The sequence below is a fragment of the Rhea americana genome, unplaced genomic scaffold (assembly GCF_003343005.1).
Source record: "Rhea americana isolate MKP2758 unplaced genomic scaffold, rheAme1 scaffold_189, whole genome shotgun sequence".
Classification (NCBI taxonomy): domain Eukaryota; kingdom Metazoa; phylum Chordata; class Aves; order Rheiformes; family Rheidae; genus Rhea; species Rhea americana.
Window position 1 is genome coordinate 1,447,329 of NW_028186027.1, and position 26,175 is coordinate 1,473,503.

Below are 26,175 nucleotides of genomic sequence, written 5' to 3' on the forward strand. Positions count from 1 at the left end.
GTAAACACATTGTTTTTMTGGACACAGAACCCATCCCTTTCGGTAAACATCAAGTAACTGCCACTTGCACTAGGGCTGRTTGGGGTGGGTGTGCAGCAATCAAGAGCATACACAAGCCAATGACTTGTGCTGCGACTGAAGTCCAGGGGTGGTGGCGCAGATACACCCTGGCAGGTGCTTYACATGAGCTTTTTCAGATATTTAGGCACTTAATTCCTTGAAGACCTCTGTTATTGCTTCAGATGTGTCTGATAGCAGGTTTGAACAGTGTTGCCTAGAGCAAGGTGTTGCACAGAAGCAAATATAGAGGCTCACACCCACCYACTGGCAGTGCTGTCTCACATGGCTCATCTCCTGAGGAAAGCAGGCTAAAATCAATCCTTGAGCTGCAGAAAAGTAAGATTTGCTTTGGAGGCTGGTGACCACAAATCGCTCAGACCAGATGCACAGCAGAAGTGGGCTCAGTGGTGCCTATTGAGGCTGCTGGGCCCTGCAGGTCCCATAWACTGCTGTGCGGTCTATCCAAAGCTTAGCCTACAGGGGAAGAAGTGGCTGTCCCTCAACACCTGCATCTTGACTCAGATCTGACGTTGCAGATCCCTCTGTGCKTTGGTGTTTCCCATTTATAGAATCACATAAATGCTGGCGGGAAGGAACCTTTGGCATCTCTAGTGCACCTTTTCACTTAAAACAAGACTGTCACCAGCACCAGATCAGACTGATCATGACTTTGTCTTCAAAACCTCCCAGGAGAGAGACCTCCCACCTCCCTTTGAACTTGTTTGAAGGCTGCTCCACCTTCTGCAGAGGAGGTTTTTCCTGATATCCAACCTCAGCTTCCCACACTGTAGTCTGTGGCTGCCTTGTTTCTAAGAAGTTTGGAGGTTTGACTCCTGGTTTCTGCTCAGGAGCACATTTTAACTCACAACTCATGCAAGGCTATTCCTTTCCCTTGTTTTTTTCATCTTCTGGAACAAATTTCTGTAAATAAAGCCAGTCTCCCCCTAGGCTGCGTCCTTGCATTTTCAGTTCTGCTTTTTCCCTCAAACATCACTAAACTGAAGATACTAATCTTCTCTTTGTGTTCTCCCCCCACATGACTTCTCTGCCTGCTAGCTTCCTCATTCTCCCAGTGTTGATGAGAAAAGCAGACAGATTTGGATTTAGATCTTAAAACCTTTCTCCCCAACTCTGGCTGTTTGTGGACACAGGATTTTGGTTTGGCTCTGGTCTTCTGCAAACATTTTCTTCTTATGTCTCTCATCCACTGGGTTTGAATATGTCCAAAATCCCAGAAGGGATACGAATGTGGATAAAAGCCTGGCTCCAGAATCACAGTTCAGGTTAAAATTTATCCTGCAAACCCCTACTAAGTGCTGGAGTTGCTTTGGGTGTCCTATTTTCAGACACCAAAAGTGCTCTTACAAAGTGGAAAGGCCTGGATAAGGCCATAAGTCAATATGGATTCCCAGTTTAATCATAGGAAGTCTTCCATGAACTGGAATGGTGTTTGCACTTAGAGTTGGATGACCTCCAGCATCAACGCTAAACCATGCCTCACTGCCAGACGGGACACGGTCTGGTCAAAGTGGCCTTGAACCAATCAGCCTTTCAAAATCCTCTTTGTTATTTGGCGGTTGCAGAGAAAAAGCACCCAAACAAAATTGGTTGTGAGCCTCCTGATACTCTGTAAGCAACCCTCTCATGAAAGGACATAGCCATATGCTACTCAGCAGCATGGAGCTCCTGAAGGATGGACTAATTACTTATCAGCAGTAGATGAGGACACTGAAAAACAGAGCTAGTCCCTAATCAATACCAGACACTGATTCATCAGTATTGGCGAAGAAGGAAGAAGATTGGCTCTCTCCTGCAGGATGGTCCAAATAATAGGAAATTATTGCCCACAAAGTCTGTAGAAACAGATCTAAAGAAACTAAACGTGGACTCATTCAAGTGCAAGCTGAATCCAGTACCTGGAAAAGATCATTTTTATCCAAGATGGACCTGGCCAGCACTCTAGCTGAAAAACACAGAAAATGAAGCATTGTTCACGCTGAAATCTTGCCAAGGGATTTTCCAGCTCTGTCCTGGTGGGAGTTGCACAGCACAGGTCACTGCCTCCACTGCAGCTCATGAAATACCTCCTCATCCCCTCACTTGCAAGGTGCAGTGCAAAATTTTGCCATCAGATGGCAAAATAGCAATGAAGATGGCAGACAGCAGCCTGCAGGAGGGTGGCAACAGGCGAGAACAGGAGGATGRCTGTGGTCCAGATTAATATCTAGTGTAAGAAACACCACAGATTCATTGGATACGTCTTAAAAAAACCCTAATTTGTCCTCATTGTTAGCGGCTGATGAGGTGCTTAAACCCAGAAAACTTGCTGTCCCATGCTCATGCTCCAGTATGGAGTTGTGTTTCACATTTTGGGGTGGCTCATGGGCTGTCTGAAGGACCCAAGGCTGAGTTTCAAAGACCCAGCAGTGAGCAACTCAGCCAGGCCATATATGATGTTAGGAAAGTCTATTAACATTGTGCCCTAGAGCAACTCCAAGCTGTGCAGCAGCCTTGGACATCTGGTTTCTTGGGGGCTCCTGGGATCTGAGCGGGGAGATCTGGCTGCTGGATCCTCATTTTCTTGAGGAAGACATGATTTCTCTCCGCCTTTCTTGCAGAAATCACCTGACAAAGCCTAAACATGGCAACACACCTGTGAAAAGTAAACTAGCTGACTTAGCTGGTTTCAAAGGGCAGCCATTACACGAGCCAACATAGGTGTTTTATGCTGGTTTGTTGCAATTTGTCATCAGGAAATTGTTTTCTTCTCCAGTGAAACTCACGCGCGCTTGCCTTCCAGATATGGGTGATGTATCTTCCCGCCACGAGGGAGTGGGTAACAGAGATACCACGCGGAAGTGTTGCCCTCTCTCATACCTGAATGGCTGCTAAAAATAGGAGTTGCTCAGTAAGCAACCAGTCTGTGGTATAAAAACAGCAGCTCCCAAGAGAGCCTGATAACCCCCAGTACTTGTGGCTGAGGAGCTTGTCTTCACAAGTCCAGAAAGGCAGAATTACTAATGGAAAGGTAAATACAAAAAGAGCAAATAAAAATGATATAGTTTCAATTGTACTGGAATCAATCAAAGCAGGAGGGGGTTGTTGCTTTGCTGTGATTAAATCTATTCGAATGATTTATTAATGGTACTGACCTGGGCTGTTGGATGCTTTTGAAGTTGCCTTGGAGGGGCGCATCTTGCCTTCTCGATCCAGAGAAAGATTGAATTGTGGTGGATTGGTGTGCATGTGTGTTGTGCAGCGCTCATCCGGGTTGTCCTAGCAGTGGTTGGCACTGCTCCTGAGTTGCAGAGACTTTTGCCTTGCTCCAGTGCAGCTTGTTTGTACAACCAAGAGCGAAGCCGTTCGGATTGTGGTGTTTGCTCCTTGAACAATGTTTGGCAGTGAAAAAGGTCTGGTTTGGATCTCAGAGCCAGCATGAAACAGTCATGGCTCAGTCCAGCTCAAGTGTTCAAGAGACAGTTTAGCTGGACTTGCAAGGTACATAAACTTTCCGCTGCTGGGCTGTGCAGGGCTGAATTTTGTATTTCAGGAGTAACTCTATCAAAAGCAGAAGTCCTGCAAAATGTCTGAGGGGATAGAAAATCTGGACTCTGTTTTTTTTTTTTTTTTTTTTTTTTTTCATCTCCTGTTTAGTTTTGCTTGTAAATGAACAGGAAAAGATTGCTGAAAAAAGACTGATCAGATATTCTAAGTGCCAGTTGTAATCCTGAGCTACCAAGAGCACATGGAGGGGCCGTGTCATTGCAAGATGTTCRGCCAATATTGGGAGCAACTGAGTTTGTCTGCAAGCTCCCACATTGCTTTCTCCAAGGAAGCTCCCGGCCCTGGTGTGCTGGGTTTGCTCTGCAGCCTACTTCCAGCATGGGGGAACGACCCATTCCAGCAGTTCTGAGAAACCTGGTGTCAGGCCTTAGACTGGCTGGAAGCACCCGGCCTTGTCTGGGAATGTTTTTTTTTAGCAACATTACTTTGAGGAAAAATACTCAGAAATCTGAGGTTGGGGGTTGTGTGGCTTGTCAGAGGCCAGGTGCTTTTGGTACGGTTTTTCATCACATTCATGTTACAATATGAAGACTCAGCAGCACATTATCTGCATTATACCCTTGCAAACCTGCTGAATCCTGCACAACTAGGYGGGACCAGCCAGCACTGGTCCTTGGGGACCCACTTTTGGGAGGCAGCTTCAGGTGGTTAATGGGCTCAGCAGTTTCCTTCTGAAACCTGTGACCASCTCGTCCCTCAGCTCTGCAGTTTCACTTCCTGTATCAGTAGTGTCTATAGCCCAGCTTATAGCATCATAAAACCCTGTGTACATGGTTTAGATATGGACGATTTAGATAACAACTGTAAAAGGGTTGATCATTTACCAAGGATTGAAACAGCCTCAGACACCAGGAGCTCCCCTTTGGGTTGAGTCCAAAAGGCAGTTATTTCCATCGTGCCCAAGCTGACYGCACAGTGTGGCGAGAAAAGCAAAAACCACAATGAAAATGTTGTTTTCCTCCGCAGCAACATACGGGTTATGGATGTGGATATGCCACCATGGGACCCAAGGAGGAACCCACCAGGAAAGATCCTCTCACTAGACAGGCAAGGGGCGAAAAAAGTGCTGGAAATCTATGTCAGGCGCTCGCTGAGCTGCTGTGAAAACTCCCTGGCTCCTAAGAAGAGATTTCAGGAGAGAACTGGAGGGCGAGGGAAAAAGACAGCCAGGYTGCAAAGGTCAGAAAGCGACTTCTGCAATTATTCGTGCTCCAAAAGTAGCCTGAAGAAGGACCAGGAGGAGGGACCCAAAACATCAGATCTGGAAGAGRCTCTGGATAAACAGAGCAAAGCATCGGCTCTGGGGAACTCCACGAAAGAAGAGTCAGAGCACAAGGGGAAAAGCAGCAAGAATTCCTCCCAGGGGAAAACCCAACACGCCTGGTTCAAAAGTTTCTTAAACTTCCTCTTCAAGAAGAACCCTGATGACCAGAAGGAAAATGTAGGACAAAAAACAAAGGAAAAAGATATCAAAGCTCCTCACAGCACCAAAACAGAAGTGGTTAAAAGACCTGGAACAGATGTGAGCACATCCCCGCCACTGGGTAAACCTCTGAAGAAGAGACCCAGCCTCAAGAGGGTTTTCTCCTTTAAGAAGCATGCTGCCGCAGAGGAGGAGCGGGGTGAGGCAGGAGCAGAAGGGAAAGTCAGGAGACCCAACCGCCTTCTGCTGAGGCACATCCAGAGACCAGCCTCACCAGGTGGGACTTAGCCCCTGCACTCTTGCCTCTCACCTCTTGGGAGGATGGGGCAAAGCAGATGGGAGCTGAATGCAGGATTATGTTTGGCAAAGCAAGGGAGAGGGTCCAGTGCTGAGTTCCTAACTCTAATCCTTCCCTTCCATTAGGAGCACACCAACAAACATCCCAGCTTTCCAGGGCTTTGGGACAAGCTTTTGGGGCTTCTGACTCAAATTGCTGTCCCAGAAAAGGGTCAATTTTGGCTCTGCTTGAAGATGGCCTTGGGTGAAGTTGACAGGCATAGTTCATTACTCAAACTTGGGAGTGCARTAAGTTACTACAAGTCAGCTGCTCCCCAGTAGCTATCTATGCACAGGTTTTTCACCTCTAGCAAATGAGAGACATTGCAATTTAGTTTACTCCTCCATTTGGGATCCAAGATTATATCTTTAATTATTAAAGGTCTAAGATAAGCCGCTTTAAATTTGCTGCTGGCTAAGGCTGGGAATGAGAACATGTGACATAGCAGGTTACTTGTACAGCAGGTTACTGTACAAGTTACTCTGTCTGAGCCCTTCCCCTGCTGAAAAGTTAACAAGATGGTTTTTATCAGGGTTTGGTCAATTCCGGGCAAGTCGTTGAAGCTCATTTATGGTTCAGAAAACACAGTCTAATAGTTAATTTAATGGTCTACACTAATCCAGGGTGAACACAAGCATGAAGTGAGCACGCGCAGGAATTTTGCTAATCAGGCACTCGTCATGTCTTCATTTCCTTTTTAATCAGTGAGGGACTCGCCCCAAACCCTCAATTCTGAATGTGTGTTTTTCTTCTAATAGTTACAGACCAGCCTGACTGCTACTACGCGCAAGTCTCTGAAGAGATAGGGCTGATAGTCCACRGCAGCGAAAGCCAGGGGAACAGCGAGCACAGGTTCAAGGAACTGCAGGGACCAGCTAGTGCGGATGGAGTTGGTGAGTGTTGCCCTCAACAGTGCTTCATCGCAGGCTAACATTGCTACCATAGCTGCAGGTGTCAAGAACATGTTGGCATGAGATTTGTGCCCATGCACAGAACCTGTACAAGACCCCAAACTCACTTAAGGCCTGTCCCATGGGTTTATGTGACCCTAAGAACTGTATGTGGGCTTTGGATTCATTTTTAGCATCAGGGCTTGATTTTGAGAGAGAGAAATTTAAAGACAGGAGGGTCTTTTTCCTGGCTGAGGAAACAAGGCATTTGTCAATAGTCTTGTATTTCCATGTATTTTCCATGGATAGAGGCATATGTCCTTCCCCCGGAGAATTTTTTGGGGAGGCTACATAGGCAGCATTACCTCCTTAGAACATTTTGGTGTGGGGCTTGTAGAAAAGGCTGGAAATCATGTGGGAAATGATTGTTCTTTCTCCACAGAGGAAGCCATCAGAAAAATTGTTGCCCTCCTCCAGAGYGCAGGAGATGAGCTGGATAAGAAGGTAAGAGGAAACCTCTTATTGGGTGGATGGGTACAAGGAATTTGGGCCAAGCTCCGCATTGCTGTAAAATGGTGCCACACCACTGACTTCCATGGTGCAGCACCAAGCCACAAYGCTCTGTAAAATCAAGGAAATGGCATCTTCTAATTCCTTGACTGGGTGTGATCATGTCTGTCTGTCTGTCTGCTCTCAGTGTGGTTTGAAAGCACTAACACTAGTATGACACACTGAGTTATTCACTCTTAACATGTGTGTTCATTTGCTGCTTAAACAGGTAAAGGAAGATGCACGACTACGGACATTTTTCAAAGAAATGTCCTATAGCTCCTTCAAGAACTTGGCTGATGCCTATGTCAGCAAGGAAATGACAGCCAGCAGGCCCAACATTAACCCCGAAGAAATCCAATTTGCCTTTGCTGTGCACCTCACTGCCAAGGTAGCAGGCATCTGTAACCAGGCAGTGAACAGGATCATGGGCTTTGGCACGCGCTACCTGGAAGATTCGTTTGCACCATTGTCCTACAGCAAAATTCTTCAGGTATGTAGGAGYAATGTGCTCATGGTTGAGCTGCCAGCAGCAAGTTAGAGCAAGTGGTGTAATTTAAGGATGATCTACAGACATAAGTGGATGTCACGCAAGCCAGCTTACGCTGGAAGGGTTAATGAGTCCTGCATCTTGCATAGGGCTCTGGGACTGGATCCTGTTTCCATAGCAAAGGCTGGAAACCCTGTAGGACAGGTTGCCTTGATCTCTCTCCAACAGGCACGTGGCCCATGCATGAACAACAAGCATGATTTGGTTTGCTTCCTGCCTGTGTGCTGCATCTCTGCAGCCTGGAGGCTGACCTTAGTGCATAGTGTAGATATAAATGGGGATATCCTCCACCTTCCTCTGGGAAAATTTCCTACTGAATATATACAGACCGTGCTATGTCAATAGCACCATCCCCAGTTCAGGCCTGTCCAGGCTCTCCGGCATCACCCACATGGGGAAGGGACTCATGGATGTCTCATTCTGTCTCAACAGGACAGAGGAAAGTTCAACACAGAGAGCTGTGAGAGCCCAGACTGAAATCGGCTGCTCAAAAACATGCATTCCCAACCATGGCTGGTGCCCATCGTGTCTGTGAACCGAAGGATGCAGATTTACCAACGTGGGGAGCAATCCTTGTAGCTGATCTGAATCTGCTGTAATTTGTGACCTGTGGATTTAAAATCCTCTAAGGAAAACAATGGTAATAGACACAGCAGCATTAAATGCTTAGAACTACCTAGCTGGGGCAACGACATGGTCTGTAATTCAAACACACCCCATATTTCTAGGGGTATGCCCTATATTTGCATTTTAGCTCTCATCTAATGCATGTTTTACCTGACAGGTTGTTTGTCTATGTGTATTTTTATACTTGCTTTTCCATATGTATCTGTGTATGTGCAATATATAGCTTCTGCTGTCAAACAAAGATCCAGTTCAGAAAAGTCCATAAAAATCACACTTAAGTGTGTTGTGCAGATGTGCACATGCTCCCTTCTTGAATACGATGCTGTATTAAAAGTGCCAGCTGTCACGGCTTTCATTTATCATCTSTAGGGGCCCTGGGGAAGGGTTGGCTGCCAGGGCTCAGGACCAGCTTAGCGTCCTCCCACCCAGCCCTGAGGTCCCATAGGAGGCAGCTGACCCCTGCTGCTCCTTGACATCTTCGTTAATTGTGTCATTTGGAAAGGAAAGGATATTATATTTCATGGCTTTAGCTTTTCTCCCAGCTGGAGTGATCAGGATGAGATCTTGGGGGAGATGCTCAAGCTGCTCATGTCCTTCTGGAGCATCCAGAACTGGCTGCTCTTGGAGATAGGACGCAGGGCAAAACTGAACCAAAGCTCATGTAGACCTGCAGTTCCCATGTTACTGGCTGTTTTGGTTATCAGAGTTTTTCCTTGAATGGAAAATCTGTAGCTGAGTTTGCTGGATGCAGATTTGCTGAGACGTGATGCGGCCACACTGGGATGGTTGTGGCAGATGGTGTGGCCTTCTCTATAGTCACAGTAAAACCATTTTTGGCAGGATGAAGCACCTGATTTCAAGCTAATTTAATCCTATAGACAGCAGAGCCTCAGGGTCACCAAGTGTCACGTTTAGGATGGGGTTGTGGRTTGCATACGGGCAGGATGGATCACCATGATTTTAGGCTGGAACTACTCTGCCAAGACAAGTTTCTGTGCCAAAAGATGTATTGTTGTTCTATAGCTTCTTCTAGAGCATTTCTCAAATGTGATAGTTGAGTGCTAGCCAGTCTTGTCTAAAGGAAATGAGAGATGTGTATGGAYATTACACTTGGAATAAAGTTTGCCTTGCTACAGCTGCTGTGGGCTGCTCCTTTCAAGCTAGATGTAAAGTGGAATAAAGTAAATTTTACAGCAGATACCTGGTGTTGTCCAGCCATTTTTGTCTATTTATGGCCATTCTCTTTCTAGCAGCAGGAGATTTATTAGCAAAAGCAGATTGTGTTGACACAAAGAAATGAGTAAAGCTTGTTTCTGAGTGGCCCAGAAGCTGCACTTGATATAACTCCCCARTGGACTGAGGAGATTTATAGCTGCTGAGGTCTCACCTATTATGTCTAAGAAGATGTGAAATGTCAAAGAGATTAAATCATAATCACTGGGAACATTCTCAGCTAATCTTTGCCCAAACCCCTAAGCAGGGCCCTGGATTAAGGCTGTGGATCTTGGCTCAGGGCTGTGCCGGGTTTGCCATGATTGAGTTCAGTGGGAGCCAACAGGACCTTGCTGGGGTCAGACACAACTGCTGGGTGAGCACGGGAGGCCCAAGCATGGGAGGAAGAGGATGAAATTTTGGATCCTGCAGCAGGCAAGAGTGAGTTAATGGTGCCAGTGGCCTTGAAACACCCTCTGGTGTGAAGAAGCACAGTCATATCACAAATAGCCCAGGGAAGCCAACGAGGCCTGTTTTGAGAGTGATCCAGAGGAGAGAGAAACTGTTGCTCTCTGGAGCTGACCGAAGTGCCTCCAAGCAGGGCCTCCAGCCTCACAGCCATGTCTCGTCCCAGTGATGTCCCAACCTTCATGGTGCAGTGCTGCATCCCTGGCACTGCTGTGGGTCCTCCTCACCAGAGTGGCCCTTGCCCACCCAATGGCTGGGCCCATGCTCTACATCTCTCCTGATGCTGGGCTCAGCTCCATGTGTTCAAGTCTCCTCAGGGCAGATTTGTGTGTCCCTTGTCCTCACCTGTGACCATGGCACATGAATCTGTGGGTCACATCCAGCATCACTCTCTCACTCTCCTCTCCCAAAGCAATCGATCTTTTCAATTCTTGCAAATGTGCAAAGACAAATAAATGGAGAAGCAAAGTCCTTGTAAAAAGGAAATAGCCCTTCCCCATATAGATGAAAATTTCCCTTCTTCCCAAACTGTKTAAGGAAAAATATGAGAGATCAACAGAGACTGGAATCACCAGCTGATGAAAAGCCCCAGAGGATGGCACCTCACAGGGGTCAGTCCGGTCTAGCCCTGTGTGATTAGGAGTGTGAAAAGCATATAATCCCACTCCTCCATCCTGTTCAAGCAATGCCAATCTTAATTGCAGCACAAGTGCAGTATTTCCKTTTGGCTGTGAACTAGGCTTATCAGACTTTTACTGCAGGAGAAACTGAAACTGGTCTTGACTATTTGCAGGCCTTCATGATGTTATCTTGCCCCTGTCCAGCACCAAGAACTTAGGGAACTTTATAGAGTTGATGACCAGGTCAGGGTGAGATAGTATTGGGCATACAGCGGGGACCTGGTGGGAGGATCACACAACAATCTTTGATGGCCAGGATATTTGCTTTGTATTTGAGATCATGCAGTATTGGGTGCCTGACTGGATTTGCATYGAGCAGAACAGGGTTTTATTTACTCACTGACTTCCCCGAGGACACCTTCTCCCCTCTGTGCATGGGACACTCCTGCCAGGCAAAACAACTGTGAGAAAACTATTCATCTCATCCATTCCTTTCTCCCCCTCTTCTCAGAGTCACAGCCGAACCAAATACCCTCCTTTTGTGCCTGCTGGGCCCTTCTCCTTCCCACTCATTGGGGGAGTGGTGCTGGCTAAACATGAAGACAAGTGCCTGCAGYTCCTTACACAACAGGCTTGTGTTCCCAAACTATCAAACCAAAACTAATGATGCTGTTTTGTCCTTGGGGTCTGGCTGCTACAGAAAGAGGGCTGGAGAGGTGAAGCCTACTACTAGCACAGAGAGCTTCATGCTGGCTCCTAGTGCTGACAGCTCTCACTGTTCAAGTCTTTGCTCATTAGTGACTTTGACATGCTGGCCTAATCTCTTGGTTATAAAATTGAGACCCTGACTGCCTGTGGCCACTGAAGATCTCCTAGTATTAAAGAAGGACAAGTTATTAGCCCTAGAGTTTTGATTGGTTTCCAACTCTTGGTATTACGTTCATCCTTCCCTAAACTCCCTGCCATGGTTTCAGACCTCTAAGGCAATCACTTCTCCTTAATATCCCTGGGATCACAAGAGCTGGCCACCTGTGCTGCTATCCTGCACAAGAAGGAAAGAAAAACCACAGTCTCCACAGCCACCTGTCAGCACTGTGGGATGGCTCAGTGCTTAATGTGAGCAAGGAGTTTTTTTTCTAAAAGCGCCTCAGGATGCTGCTGGGATCCTGCATTTCTGGAGTCATTAGTCCCAGCTAATCCTGCCTTGCAGAGTGCCAGGTGGGGGGAAGGCAGCTTAGGAAAACACCCAGCCACTTAACGAATCAATCAACTCAAAGTTCTTGGTCACTAAGAGGATGATGGCAAGGTTTTGTCTCACAGATAGTATGGCACCAGGCCAGGGAGAGGATCACAATACAGCTGGCCTGTGGGACCCTGTCCCCAGTCCTCGGCTTTTACAGCGAGCGGGGATAGCGGACAGTTTTGCCTCCCGTGAGAAACCTCGCAGTAGTCCAGAGAGTGAAGGAAGCTGCAGCAGTAATACCATGCCTGGCCCCACAGGCTGCAGGGGGAGAGAGATTAGGGCAATGTATGGAAAACACTGTAATGTGCCTGAACATCCCCTCAGCTGCTGCCTCAAGGTATATCTTCAAAAGCTTCGATTCTCTGCGGACCTGAATGAAAGCATGGGGCATCTGGGCATGCYGTGAAGTCCTAGCAGGGCAGCACCAGTTCAGGCTCAGCTGCTGCTTTTCTGGGCGCTCACTCTCACCCTGCCAGGCTGGCCATCTGTCATCCAYCCCCAGGGATGGGCAATTGTCCTGGTGCAGCGTTGCCTTGCTGTCCCCTGCCTCCTAATTTGGGGCTGCCACTGACTCTGTTGAGGCAGCTGGGCTCAGTCTGCCAGGCTTTTTCCTTATTACAGAGCCTAGGTGGGCCGTCTAACATTCCCCATCAATCTTCCCTCAGAATTACTCATATATCTTGTACAAAACTGATTATTTTTTATGTGCATCATAAGGTTTTCCTTCTGGCTCCCAAAACAGAAAAACCCCATTTAGTATGTTGTTTTATGGCAGCTGCAACAGAAGAAACTATTGCAACATGATGTCTGTTATGAAAGCTCAGGAGGAGATTATCTCCTGGCACAGCCCTGACAGTGTTTGCACTCCATGCAGCTCTGCAAACCTGGTTGCAACAGAGGCCTCCTGGAGCAAAAACTTTTAGCTAGCCCAGTTTCCATGGGGAAACCTACCTTGTGCTGTGCTCTGGATGGTGGAGCGCTTTCCTGCAGGTCCCATGGGATTCATTCATACCTTTCTTGAAACTTGGCAACCAGTGCTGAGCTCTCAGCTGAGRGTTACAAGTGTTGAGCAAAGCAGGAGCACCCTACGCCTTGCATTTGCAGTTCCTGTTTTAAGGGCCTGATGAACGTAACTGTGACAGTTAATTAACAAYGTGGAAACATTTTCTTTCAGTGTTAAAAGGCTTATTCACTTCCAGTGCACTTGCGTATTCAAATCAGTCACAGTAMGACAGTATCTCTTTTGACCTTCATTTTACTGGCAGATGCTTGGCAATGATGGTATAAAGTCCTCTAAATGAATGAATTTGCTTTCCTATGAGCTGGAGGAGACAGTGGCATGAATCACTGTCAAAACATGCTAGATCAAAACTCAGATATTACTGCATGATGACAATGTCTGTAAATCACCTGATAGATGGATAGAGCAGGGCGTGTGGTAAGAAATACATCTGACAAGGGAATAATTAAAAAAAATCAAGCACAGGGAAGACAGGAATGAAAACAGTAGAACAAATTCATGAATGCTGTATTTCTATGACAGCAAATGGTCACATGCAAATGTCCTAATTCCAGACTTTGGTTATCCTTGTGATAGTCCAGATCACATTTTAACAAATTTACAAGCTCATAACTTGCTGCCTCTTGTTCTGTCTTCAAGGCAGCACTCAGACAAGTGCAGTTTTGCCTATATGGAGTTATATTTATTTGGGAATGCTTGCATGTAATATTCACCTGGTGATGCTGAAASGTTGCCTGGGAAGGTACCAACGAAGCTTCAATCAAGAAACATTCTGCGCAACAGAGATGGGGTCTTTGCTCCCAGAAATCAGACCTGACAGAGCCTCTTGTTGTGGATTAGCCAAAGCCCAGCAGCAGGTGCCCAGAATGGCTGAAGAGACCAAGAAAAAAGCCTTCAGGTCCTTATGAATATCTGGGGCAAAATAGCATTGTAAAGGTTTCGTCAGGATGCTGAGACAGTCCCTTGGTTTTTTTGTACTCTTGTGGTCAGACTGCCACATCAACACAGGGGATGAAAGCTCTCTGATGAAAAATGCCCATTATACATATATGTATGTAATATATACACAATTTTGAATGTAACATTTCTAATATTCATTATATAGTATGCCCACTGTATGTATATGGACATCATAGGAGACAGAGTATTTACTACATATTTAATGAATATATATATTTAAAATGGCAATTTTCATTCTGTATTTTGGCAGCAGCATTAAGGCTGAAATGACAGTACAAATCTAAATTTGTACTGTATTTTTCACTATTTTTAATTTTCATTCAGATGATGAAGATAGCCTGAAGGCAGTTTCCCTTTCATTCAATCCAAGACTCAAGGAATACTGCGCTACTGCAGGAATCCTTCTAGGGCTTTAGGAAGCATAGTGCTGGATGGGAACAGGAAAGCAAATCCAAGTCCTTGGAGGTTTCTTTCAGGAGAGACCTAAGAAACTAGCAAAGATGTAAAACCTTCAGATTGGGAACAGATAAAAGAAATATTGCCAAACCGAACACAGCCACGCAGAGCGCTCTGTGTAACGCCCTGTATACAACCCTTGTGTAACTTAAAGCCATCTGGCTTTAAGTGTCTTATATAAGCCTTTACTCACTCAGTGCTGAGCTGTTCCTAAGCTGGGATTGAAGCAGAATCCTATTTAGAAAAACACCCTTGATGAAGAAAGCATGAAGCAAAGAGGAAAATTTGCAGGGGTGTTCCAAGGTGTGATGGCAAAGTAACGCAGAGACCATCTCCCGGAGGGCTCCAGGAGGACTTAGGATCACTTATTATAAAAGGGAGCCTTGGTTTAGCCCTGAGCAAAGAACTGACTGCAGTCGAGGACTATTAGTGCTGTTCTGATCAGGAGAAAATTACTCTTCTTAGCGAAGGAGGTAATTAAAATAGCTTGTGAATCTAAACACCTCAGGGATCTGTCATAAAAGGAGGCAGAAAAATCCATCTTCTGTATTCCTCTGTAACCAAACAGAGATGATACTGGAGAAATCAAGGGAGACGAGAACTTGAAATTTCTCTGTGAAGACGGACAGACAAGAGATTTCGAGCCAGATACAGAAAACTGATCTCTGCGAGTTCCGTGGCTGGAGATGACTAAAGAGGATGTCAGGGCTTCAGGCACCCCATTCTCACTCTCTTTTTCTGGCAGTGGCTTCCTCATCTTGTATCAGGTAGGAGTGGTGCAGTCCTTCCTGGARCTGGCTCCAGAGCTGCTCAGGTCGGCGTGCAAGGTCTATGGGTCATCTGCCGGATCTCTAATCGCGGCGGCTGTGGTGTGCGGCACCAACCTCGGTAAGAGAATTATTGCCTGGATTTTCTCATTATTGATTTTTGTTTCAAAATACGAACACAGGCATTAATGCCTTAAAGGGCTGAAGAGGGTGATTTTTGTTAGGAACCTATTGTAGGTTCAGTCAGTCACAGCTGGAGGTAGGGATCTGGGGATGTGCTACCGGCGCTATCCATATTAATCATAAGGTACAAAATCATGCCACTGTTTTTGCAGCCCCCAGAGCAATTTTGGGTGGTGCCAGCTGAAGAAGTTTGTTAACATACTCTACAGCATGTTACCACAGAGTGTTGGAGGGATCTTACGTGTAGTGTTTTATAGGCTTGTTTTCCTGCTTATACAGCAGAAGGAGCAGATCTCCTTCTCTTTCGCTGGTAGCTCTAGGGAGAGCTGAGATGTATCCAGAGAGAACCCATGCAGCAGAGGAGGGAGGATAGGCACAGGCGAAGCCCTCTCATTCCCTACAGATCAGGCTCATCAGCCTCTTTAGCTATGAGGAGACACGAGTGACAGCCATGCGGCTTGGCAGAGTGGGTATCTACGGAGCTGACAGCCCTATTTTTGTTTTGCTTTGGGTTATCCCATTTGGCCTTTCCAGAGTAAAGACAGGCATGYTGTGATTCCTGTGTCCAAACAGCGGAGCACCTTTCCCATTGGCAAATCTACATGGACTCGTCAGTGGAGGTGCCAGTGAGAACAGTGGGACCTTCTCCACTGAGAGGGGGATGTTCTTCTGCCTTAGAGAGTTTTACACTGAATCTGTTCAGTCACTGTGGAAACAGGCTCCCCTTTTAATAAAATTACCTACACATAGAGTTAATTCAGAGCAGTTAATCGACTTTAATAATCACATCCTACCACACTCCTAAGCAGCGTCCATCTGTAAACAACATTTAAGCCTTCAAAGGTACATCCTCGTCCTGCCTCAAATAATGTGGACATTTAGGAGAAGCAGGGATCAAGTGCTCTGTTTTAGGGTCAAAAAAATGAAGAAGAAAGTGGGGAAGAAATTCAGAAGCTACCAGGGGATTTAGGAGCACAGAGTCCACTAAATCCTAGCAGGACTTTCCCCCCTAAAACACCCTTACTTTAAAATTCCTCCCATGTTACACAACTGGAAGCCAGGTCAGTAATGGGGTGTTTTCAGGAACACTGCAGTGGCTGACTTTGCTTTTCCAGCCCCAGCGTCTTGGGGCTGCACTGCTGACTGGCCCCAAAGGAACAAGCTCCCGCTGCAGCTTTTCTGCAGCCTGGGCACTTGTAAGAGCTTCTTTGTGGTTCCTGGTATGCAATGCTACAGCTGAGCCTTTCCATGCCTGGGACCAAGTAGCTCTAAGCTCTCTGACCCATGTGTCCCTTGTAGTCTTGTGGACCCACATCATAGATGGCTCTCCGAGAGACAGGTCATCTCCTGAGCAAACCCACGGGCAGCCAGAGAAGTCACAGCAGCCATCCCCAGAGCTGCGGCTAGCTAACACTTTCTACCCGGCAGCTTGCAGGCAGTCTTTTCAAGCTTTCTTGCATTTCCAGGGCACAGGGCGATCAGAAAGCAGTGCCAAGCAGGTGTGTTCTTGTGTTGTGGCCAACACTCCTCCTGGGGCATCTCAGGCTTGTTCTACTTCCCCAGGGACCCTGTGTGAACCTGTCAAGCATTAATCATCATGCCACATGGTCTAAACATCCGCTCAAACATTTATAACCCCTCTTAATACCTGAGTTGTTGCAGTTGCCTTCAGGACACTCCATGTAATCCATCTGTCTGGCCATATTTTTAAAGCCATCTCATGGGACAGCCCAGATGACCCCTGCTCCCGCAAGGGGAAGGTCTCAGTGCTCAGGCAAGTGCGCGGCTAGCTCTAACAGGTCAGGAGTCCTGTGGAGCCTACCCAGGGTACAAGGATAACTCTTTGCAGGATCAGGGAAAGGGAAAACCTTTTCGACATGCCAGTTCAACCACCCAAGGCATGGGTATCCCCTAAAGTGACCTCGTTCCCGTTTTGGCAAATGCATCTGGCTCCCTTCCTGAAATCGGTTCAGCACTGCTGACTGTTGGGCTTGCCACAGGTCTGGCAGGTGGCATTTTTCTCCCCTCAACTGCTGCACAGCCTATAAAACCTGGTGTATCCTGAGCCCTCATCCAGAGCTGCTCCCCTAATCCAGTTTGTGGGATGTGCTGACATAAGTGATGACTATTAGGACTAGCTGGGCAGTAACCAGGGGAGCTCAGGTGAGAGAAGTGAGTTCCAGCACAGTGTAGCCAGGATGCCCTGCTTGGAGGAAAGACCTAAGCAGGGCGGGGGAGTGTTTTCCCCTTGTTCTCACCTTTGAGTGGTTCCTGCTCCCAGGGGCTCTTGGTGAAGCCTGCAGGAGAGGGGCTGGTCCCACACCTGCCCGCCACAGATGACTTCAGGCACGGCTTTTTCAGTCGATTCATGTAGGGAATTGCCCCAGGAGAAGCTGATCTGAACAAAACAAGTTACCTGATGTGAGGGCTATCTGAGCCCCTGCTGGAACAGCAATCCCAAATTATGCATCCCTAAACTGAAGCAGAGATAGAGCTTGATCAACTTCAAACCACTGAATTCACTTCAATTCACTGCCACTTCAAACCTTGACTGCATTACTGCTGAATATCTGCATTTCATCACTGGTGAAAGCAGATTTATCTTGAACACAAATAAGCAAATTAAATGGAAGAGGGAACAGTTAAGCCTCTGTGCAATGACTGTCAGACTTTTCTGAACCTTCCTCTGCTCCTGTAGGCAGACAGCATGGAAAATGTTCAGCTAGAATATCAGATCTTACCAAGTTCTGCCGCTGGAAGCAAAGGGCTTTAATTTGGGGCAGTGTTAAAAATAGGGTTAAAAATATAACTGTTAGGGGAGCAACAATACTGACTTTCTCTATTTTTTTTCCCTCTATCAGATGACCTAAAAGAATTTTTCTTTGCAAGTGCAAAGGAAGTCAGGAAAACCATCCTGGGTCCTCTTTCTCCTAAGTGCAGCCTGCTGGCAAATATCAAGGCTGTTTTACAGAGGATTCTACCAGAGAACTCCCATCAAGTGGCTTCGGGGAGGCTGCACATCTCCCTCACACGGGTGGTAGATGGCCAGAACGTCATGGTTTCTGAGTTCAGCTCCAAGGAGGAACTCATTCAGGTAAGGGACTTTCCTCTGAGGCCTGTAAGAAGACCTCCTGCTACTCCTTTGAGGAGGAGGTCCTGTAAGCATTGATGACTTTAGCTGCACTGTTTTCTACATCAGGCAGAAAGAGCATTGGGAAGCCCCATCACAGTGAGATCCGCCAGGCCTGAAGGGGACTGAAGTATGCAGAGGGAGATGCTGTTGGGCCCAGAGCCTGACAGGAGTAAAACATGCTAAAAGAGCAGAAAGTTTGCTTTCAGCCTCAAAAACCTCATGCTGACATGTTGTTTAGCTCTAATAAGTGCTAATGACCCCTTGCAAAGAGCTAGGTTAATGTTAACATGACCTCTGAGCTTTCTGGTTGGGTCTCTCCTTGGCCAAGTCCTATCAGCAGTAATTCCTCTTGTTGCCTCAGCACTTTCCTGGGAAAAAAGCACTACACAAAAAGTCTGGGTTGCCAAACCACCAACAGCTGATTAACCAGTGAATTAGCTGCTAGAGCAAGAATCTCAGCTCCTAAAGGAGCTCRCCAAGAGATTCTGGGCTTTGTTGTCCTGGGGAGATGACAGAGGATGACAAATACAAGGAGATGCTGAAATTCAGCTAGTGGTGCCTGCCCCAGGTTAACCCCAGAAACTCATGCTGCTAGTTGACTCCCAGCTGTTGAGCTGACTCCCAGCTCAAGAAACTGGTGAGGAATGGTTGCAAACTATCCAGCAGGATGGTTTGGCCACTGAAAAATCCCAACATAGTCAAAATGTTTTGAGAGAATGTCAGTTTTGTCGGAAAAAAATCAAATACGGAAAACAACCTAAAAGTTTCACCTTTCCAAGGTCAAAGAGCAGCATTTGGACAGTGAAATACAGATACAGAACTGTAACGCTGCTGGCAGTTATACAGTGAAAATGATGTGCTGTGCCCTTATCAAGAGAAGCCTTTCAGCTTTATTGAAATTAGATGCTTTAGCCTTTTTGAAACTTTTCCTCTTGACACAGTCATGTGCAAAGTCCAGGTCGTACTGGCAATGAGGCTCCAGGTGATTTGTCAAGCTTGAATCTGCATACACTCAGTTGAACAGCCCTTTGTCCAGAACTTTTTATAGAAACATATACTTTACTGCAACTCTTCTATAACCCCTCTCTCTCCTAGGCTCTCCTCTGCAGCTGCTTTCTTCCTATCTACTGTGGATTCATCCCTCCATCCTACCGAGGTGTGGTAAGTGCTATTTCCAACAAAACATACGCTCTCAGCAGTATGTTCCTGTGTTTAAACTTTACATTCCCTTGAGCAGGGAGGGATATAAATGTCTAGGCATCTTCTTAGGCAACAGAGGCACATTCTTCATCCCAACCTAAACTTATAGCTTTGTTGAATTGCCATCTGGAGAGCCCTCTCCTTCTGCTTTGCTTACTGACAGAGCCTGGATGACTGGACAAGGCACTTGCCTTGCAGATCTCCAAAGTGATATGGCACCCACACTTGGGACATGCAATCCAGTTGGGCAAGATTCGTCTGCAGTGCAGATGTCTCCATTAGCTTAGGCAGGGACATGTATGACTGAAATATCAAAAGTTTGTGGGAGGAATCCTCCCCTAACCACGTGCATATTCATACTCTGTGAAACACCACAATAAGTCAACAAACTTGAGCTAGCTTGTAGCTAATACTCAAAAAAAAAAAACAAAAAACAAAAAACAAAAAACAAAAAACAATACTTTCCATTTTTCATGCAGTGTGATGGTTAAGTGTCTGCAGATGGGACACCTACCGCAGGGCAGCTGACGTATGGTAACCTGCCTACGTGTCAAGGGCCACAAAGCCATGATACCAGATTTGCAGCTGGTATAAAATTGGGATATCTTCCAGACTTGAGTCAGTCTACACTGACTGAGTCTACTCAGGCCACTGAAATCTATAACTGGCTGCAGGTCAGATCTCCATCTTAACCCACACTGCAGAACATGTTCACCAAGTTCACAGAGTTTGCAAGACCCATGGCTCTATGACATTACTGTGCAAGGCTCCTCTACGCTTTCATTTCAACAGCATTTAAGTTTGATCAGCCGCAGTCCTTGCAACTTCAGATCCCATTGAGGTGGGTGGCAAATTCAGATTCCTGTCAGAATAGATCAAATGATATTTTCCTTGCCAAGTGAATCCTCCAGGGTTTTGCAAGCAGTTATTAAATGTGGAAATCCTACTGCTTAAGCTCACAAGAAAAACAGAGTAAGACTGAACCTGAGACGGAGGACTTCACATTTATATGACACTGTAAATTCAGTGACATTTGAATTGGCTAACAACTCCTGGAACAATCTCATGAAGTTTTGTSAATAAAACAGTTACATTTTTATTTTAATAAATGCTGTTACAGCACCATGCTCAATGTGACACGTAAACCTTTTACAGCTGCTGTGCCATACAGCACAACCTCAGGATATAATAAGGAGTGAGACTTAGTTTATGGCCCCTCTCTCACTGGGATGGTGGGTCTCTGCCTGGTGGAGTCCCTTACATCAGATCTTGGTCAAAGACCCTGGCTTGGTGCTGTGGACAGGGTGCCAGGGAGGAGCTGAGAAAGGCACGGATAAAGGGTGAGAGGTGGGAAGAGATGTTGCTGCAAGTGGACTAGACATGCTAGGACTGGCTCCTGTCAGGAGGTTTGTCTCCTGGAGCTGCTTGCTTTCTTCTTGGTGACTACGGACTCTGTAGCAATCCTCTTCTCAAAGCGTATCCTCTCTCTGCTCTTTTTCCTCAGCGATATGTTGATGGAGGATTCACCAGCCTGCAGCCTGTTTCCAGCTTGGAGGAAGCTGTGATCACTGTGTCCCCATTCACAGGAGAGCTTGATATCTGTCCACGGGACTGTCCTGCTATCTTCTTCTGTTTCCAGATCTTTAACGGCAGCATTCAGATCTCAATAGAAAATCTGTGCAGGATTAGCTACGCTCTCTTTCCACCTAGCTCCACAGTAAGCCCACCGTGTCTTCTTCCCAGCCTTATTTTGGGTAACGCAAATTAGTGCTGGACCTGCCTTCCCAGGATTTAAGGTTCACATCAATCTCCATCGCTATTTAATGAGACTAAAGGGGGAGGAGCCAGGCCTTGGGGTAGTCCCCACTTCTGTGTTGCATCTCATAGCAGACACTGCAGATGGGTGACCAAYCTGGGATGGGGTCCATCCTGGTTTCACAAGCTGGAAAGAACTAGTGCTTTGATGGCTATAAAGCAGCTTGTGTTTGCTGCCTTCTAGAATGGTCAATGCAAAACTCTCCACAGTAAAACAGCTCCTGGCCKTGGACTGATTCTGCTAGTGCCTGATTGAGCGCACTTTTGTGACCTCAGGTGTTTCTCCTTGCAGGTCTTGTACGACATTTTTTCCCAAGGGTATCAGGATACTGCTCTTTTCCTGTACAGGAATGGTAAGTTTTACCCTGAGACCAAAAGGGCAGCCTAATCTACTGCCCAGCAGCTTTGCACAGCCACCTGGGACATCCTCTGAGAACATCAGCCCTTTCTTTTTCTGTTTCATAGATGCCTTTGGCACAAACTATTTTGACGGCAACTTCCGATTTGCCAGCATGTGTGGGAAAAATGACCTGTCACAATCCAGTGGGACATTGAACAGCCTACACAAAAGAGCACCATGGCACCTGACACCACACTTCCCTCCAGGTATAGCATTTTGGGTAATGATCTTGACCTTTGGTAGCAGTTGGGGCCACTGAGAGCTGCTGCAGGCTTGGAAGGGAGCGGTATTATATTTAAGATACTATAGGGATACATAAAATATTTTTGTATCTGCTTTGTAGCAGATTCCATGAGAGCTCTAGCTGCTGTTCCCCCTCTTAGAGCCAGAAGACCAGGGGGATTATGAGCCATTTTATTTCTTAYCAGTGCCACCAGTGCTCTTTGGCAACCATGGGCAGTAGCCATCCCAGAAAAGCTTTGCAAGAGTGGGACAGGTTGGATCACAGCCTGGGCTCCAGTATCCATTGGTTGAGCTGCAGCAAGAGCTGACAGACAAGAGCAATTTTTGTTATTTCTTATGGCTGATCTTTCTTTATTTGTGTCATCACTCATGGGCACAGGCCTGGCTCGGTGGAGGAAGCAGCAGCCTGGACTGCAGGATGCGCTGTCAAAAATCCTGTTACAATCATATAAGCTCCCTATCAGGATGCCAGCTTTTGTCAGGAAAGGGTAAGAGCGTCTTCATAAAGGGATGGGGCAGATCCTGATAAGGAAACCACTGGCTGTGCCTTCAGCAGTGGAGATCTGGCCACGTCTGGAGGTAGATGGGAAGAGAAGCAAGRCTGTAGGAAGACGGTGCAAGGTTAGTGCTGGGCACGCAGAAGTCCGTGCAAGCTCAGCGCTGGGGTGTGCAGTGGGCTCTAGCAGCCTTCAGGTGGAAGTTCCAACAGAAACACATGGGGAAGCCTCTGGGACAGTGCAGGCTGGTGCAGAGTCCCTCTTCCACTGATGAGAGCAAGGCAGTACACATCCATTTCCCTTGTGCAAGATAGGCTTGATGGCATCACCTTCCTCTGCAGGAAGATTTGTTATTTTCTGATGGAAAGCTCTCTAGTAGAGCAGGATACAGTTAGTAGTACCATTACAAAATTGTTTAGTGAGGGTAGAGAGTATTGCAATAGGCATTTACTGTTGACACCCTCCCTCTTTTGCTGCATTTACCAGTCATCAAACTGTGTCTGKTTTTTTTTGCTTTTCCAGGCTACGGCAGCTGTGGGGATTGCTAGAAGGGATCGGCTCCATGGTAAAATGGTTCCAGAAKCTCCTCCAAAACATGGTGCCTGGTTTGCCTAAAAGAGCTGCACCTAGGGGCTGAAGCACTTGGGCAACTTAAAACCTCAGCAGGAGGAGGAGAGGATGCAGAGCAGAAGGACATCCAGCGAAACCCCAGGGAATCTCACTGACAGGTCATTGCTGCTGAGCTTGGCAAAAAATTCCAAGTTGGGTACTYCAAATTAGAAGTGGCTGATTTTTTTCCCCACAATGTTTTGCCATTTATTTAGTGACATCCCAAAGAAGCTACGAACCAGCTTAGCACCACTTCCCTTGAGTAATGCATCCTTCGTCCAGAGCATTTATCTGTTGGGCTCTGTCCCAGCAGGATATATCAGGCAAGTCCAAGATCCTGGGAGATGTTTTGGTGCTAAACTCTCATAGATTGAAAGCACTTAACAATCTGGACATTCTGAGAGTGAGCAGCCAGACTTTGATACCAGCCAGAGCTGTGGGAGTGCTTGGGTCAGAGTAGTAATGCTCTTGCACCAAGTGTTTATGCTCCAGATCTCCTATCCAAGTGCTAAACATACATGTTTAACCAGACAGACAGCTTTTAAGCTATGCCTCGGCAAAGCCTGCTTGCAGGTTACTTTGCATGCAGCTGGCAGAGGGACTTGCACATAAAGATGTTATAATGCAGGCAACTATTGCTACATAATTCCCCAACCATGATATAGTCCTTCAGTAGAAAACGTCCCTGGGGTTATTTGTCCCCATTGGCCCACTGACGCCAACTCCCTTGAGCACCTGCTTGTTCCCTTTGGTAACACTCACAGATTGGAGCCTTCAGGATCTCCAATACCACATGGTTCTGCTGTCCCAGGAAGCACTGGTAACACTAGAGCTCATTTCACACAGCAGTACAGGTAGGCAGGAACTCGCTTTCATCATACCCTCAGAGGCCTGCTTCTCCTGCCTGGTTGAAGCAGGTACACTCTTGAACCCCTTTGACTTTGCAGCAGTGGAGAAGGAAGTTTTCCCGCCACACACACTTCAAAGTATCACAGTCTTGCAGAAACCTTATGCATCTCCCATTATACTGGAAAAGCTGGTATTTCACAAATACATTAGTTTTCCCCATCTGATTTTTCATGACTCATTGCTATGAACGCTGTGTTATCCAGGCAAATGCACCTCGTGTTTTTGATCTGTATATAAAATGAACTGGAATCACTCATCATCTCAAATACATGGCACATCGGATGCTGATGGATTGGCAGCACCCTCAGCCAACTCTGCCCAGTTTGTTGGTTCCCAATGGGCAGCCAATGGATCACAACAGTACAGTATTTACCTGAACAAGCAGTTTATCTAATTGCACAAAGGGAAATGGCACAGAGGGAAGTTTCATCCAAAGAACCCTGGGGGACCACAGGCATGAATGTCAGATAGCTGAAGGTTACATTGATGTAAACAGATTCAGACCTAACTATGAATGCTCAGTAAAAGGTTGTTATACCCTGCTGTCTCTGGTTGGAGTCAATGACTTGGCAATACTGTCTCTGCAATGTGCACCTTTGAGCATGCTGAGACTGACATGCTTATTTGTGTTGGCTCCATCAAAACCTCTTCCTGTCTCCCTTGTGGCATCCTGGATGGATTTACATCTCTCAGCCCCTGCAGCCAAAACTGAGGCTGCTCAAAACCAGCTTGTGAGCTGTGACTATCTACATGCCACAGGTGGAAGCGGAGAGGGCRCAGAGATACCTGCTGCTTCCAGGGAGGCCCAGGGTCAGTTAGTCCTTCATTTACTTTTGGTGATAYTGCACTTCTAGTTTTCCTTCCAAGTAAACAGCCCCATTTGTAGCATTTCCACTGGGGTTCTGGGCTCTCTAGCAAGCACCACTACCTCTCAAACAAAATACAACCATTTCAAGCAGCCTCAGATAGCCATACACMGCATCCCTGCTCAGATGGGAATTTTCAACATCCCAAAAGACAATTGTTTTTTTAGGAATTGGACATTCACATTCACTAATTTTGTTTGCAAATCTCAGCCACAGAGTGTAGCTTGAACTACCCAAGCGTGTCTAATCTTCCCCAGATAGAGGGCAGCGTGCTTGATCATGAACAGTTGTTAAAAGTTCTCAAATTAAAATTTTACTAAAAAGAGCCCCCAAGGAACATCTAAAACTGCACATCCCTACAGGCTTGGAGCAGAAGGGCTCCATGCCTTGTCCTTTCTCAAATGTAAGTATGTAAAAAGTCATCATCCAAATCAGCTGCTTTGTGCTATTAATCCCTCACCTTTTCAAGCAAGTACACTTGACACTGCTGATGCCTCTTYTGTGTGAGCTTGGAGTTAATGGCACAAAAGAGGCTGTGCCAGAGGCAATGGATAGAAGTTTGTCATTCATTCTGAATCATCTCACGCAGAAGTTGGTTTTACCCTGGGGACACAAGCTGGGAAATCCAGCTGCATCCACAGCTCCTCAACCCAACATCTCTCTGCAGGGGCACAAGATTCTCATAGGACCTGAAGGTAATGAGTCTGAGAGATGTGATCTGCTGGGACTCRGCCCACAACAGGCCTTGAAGGGAAGGAGTTTTAGTGAAGAGGATCACAGAAGAGCTAGTGTTCCAACAGGACCTCTCTAGCTGGGGCACATCCTAAAATCTGCACATTTGTGGGRGAGATAACATGTGGGCAGCTAGGAGCTCAGGGTGTATTTGCATGAGTTTGCTTGCAAGAAGCAGGAGAAACACAGCTATGTCCTCAAGCCTCACCCAAAGCAGGCTCAGCATGAGGGTTTACTAATAACCGTTGGCCCAGGAGGGACTTCCTTCTCATTCCTATTGTTTTCACCTACTGGAGCCTGCAAACCAGAGAGCCTTTTCTTGCAGTGAGAGCCCTGGGTAAGAGTCGCTTAGATAATGAAAACCCGTGAGGTAAAGGAAGCACATGTCCTATCTTTCTGATGATGCAAAGGCAGCTACTGGGCTTTCTCTTCCATTCAGTTTGCTGCCAGCAGGTCACAGTTTTCTTTTGTGACTTCCTCAAAGTCTGTGACTCTGGAGTGCAGTACCTTTGCTGCTGGCTTCAAGCATGGGTCTCTTTGCCTTTCTGACCAGATTTGTTGTCCAGCAGGAACATAAAGACCTTGGCAAAATAACTTACACCAAATTCACCTGGGGGAACAAACTCCAGGTCACACTGCTTGTGAATCAGCTACCAGGAGGTCTCCACCAACATGAGGTGAGACTAGGATCAGCTGGAAATAAGTGGCCTGATGACCACAGTTCATGGCTAATCTGAATTGGGTCTCTGGGTCACAGACCAAACAATGCTGCTTTGTGCATCAGTGGGTGGTCTACTACCCCACAGGGTACTCAAGCCTATAGCTCTCCTGTTAGGTCCTG

At 46.6% G+C, this 26,175-nt stretch overlaps 2 protein-coding genes across 2 annotated transcripts; both read left to right on the forward strand.

Moving 5' to 3' along the window:
• Positions 1 to 4,405: 4,405 nt before the first annotated feature.
• On the forward strand, positions 4,406 to 7,850 carry LOC146597361 (uncharacterized). Its single transcript, XM_085302300.1, has 7 exons — positions 4,406 to 4,427; positions 4,497 to 5,324; positions 6,143 to 6,277; positions 6,717 to 6,778; positions 7,053 to 7,316; positions 7,357 to 7,359; positions 7,806 to 7,850. The coding sequence occupies exons 1-7, from the start codon at positions 4,406 to 4,408 to the stop codon at positions 7,848 to 7,850; spliced, it is 1,359 nt and encodes a 452-aa protein (XP_085158426.1).
• A 6,816-nt stretch (positions 7,851 to 14,666) lies between these two features.
• On the forward strand, positions 14,667 to 22,855 carry PNPLA1 (patatin like domain 1, omega-hydroxyceramide transacylase). Its single transcript, XM_085302276.1, has 8 exons — positions 14,667 to 14,868; positions 17,792 to 18,024; positions 19,159 to 19,224; positions 20,768 to 20,980; positions 21,371 to 21,431; positions 21,544 to 21,684; positions 22,101 to 22,209; positions 22,741 to 22,855. The coding sequence occupies exons 1-8, from the start codon at positions 14,667 to 14,669 to the stop codon at positions 22,853 to 22,855; spliced, it is 1,140 nt and encodes a 379-aa protein (XP_085158402.1).
• The last annotated feature ends 3,320 nt before the right edge of the window (positions 22,856 to 26,175 follow it).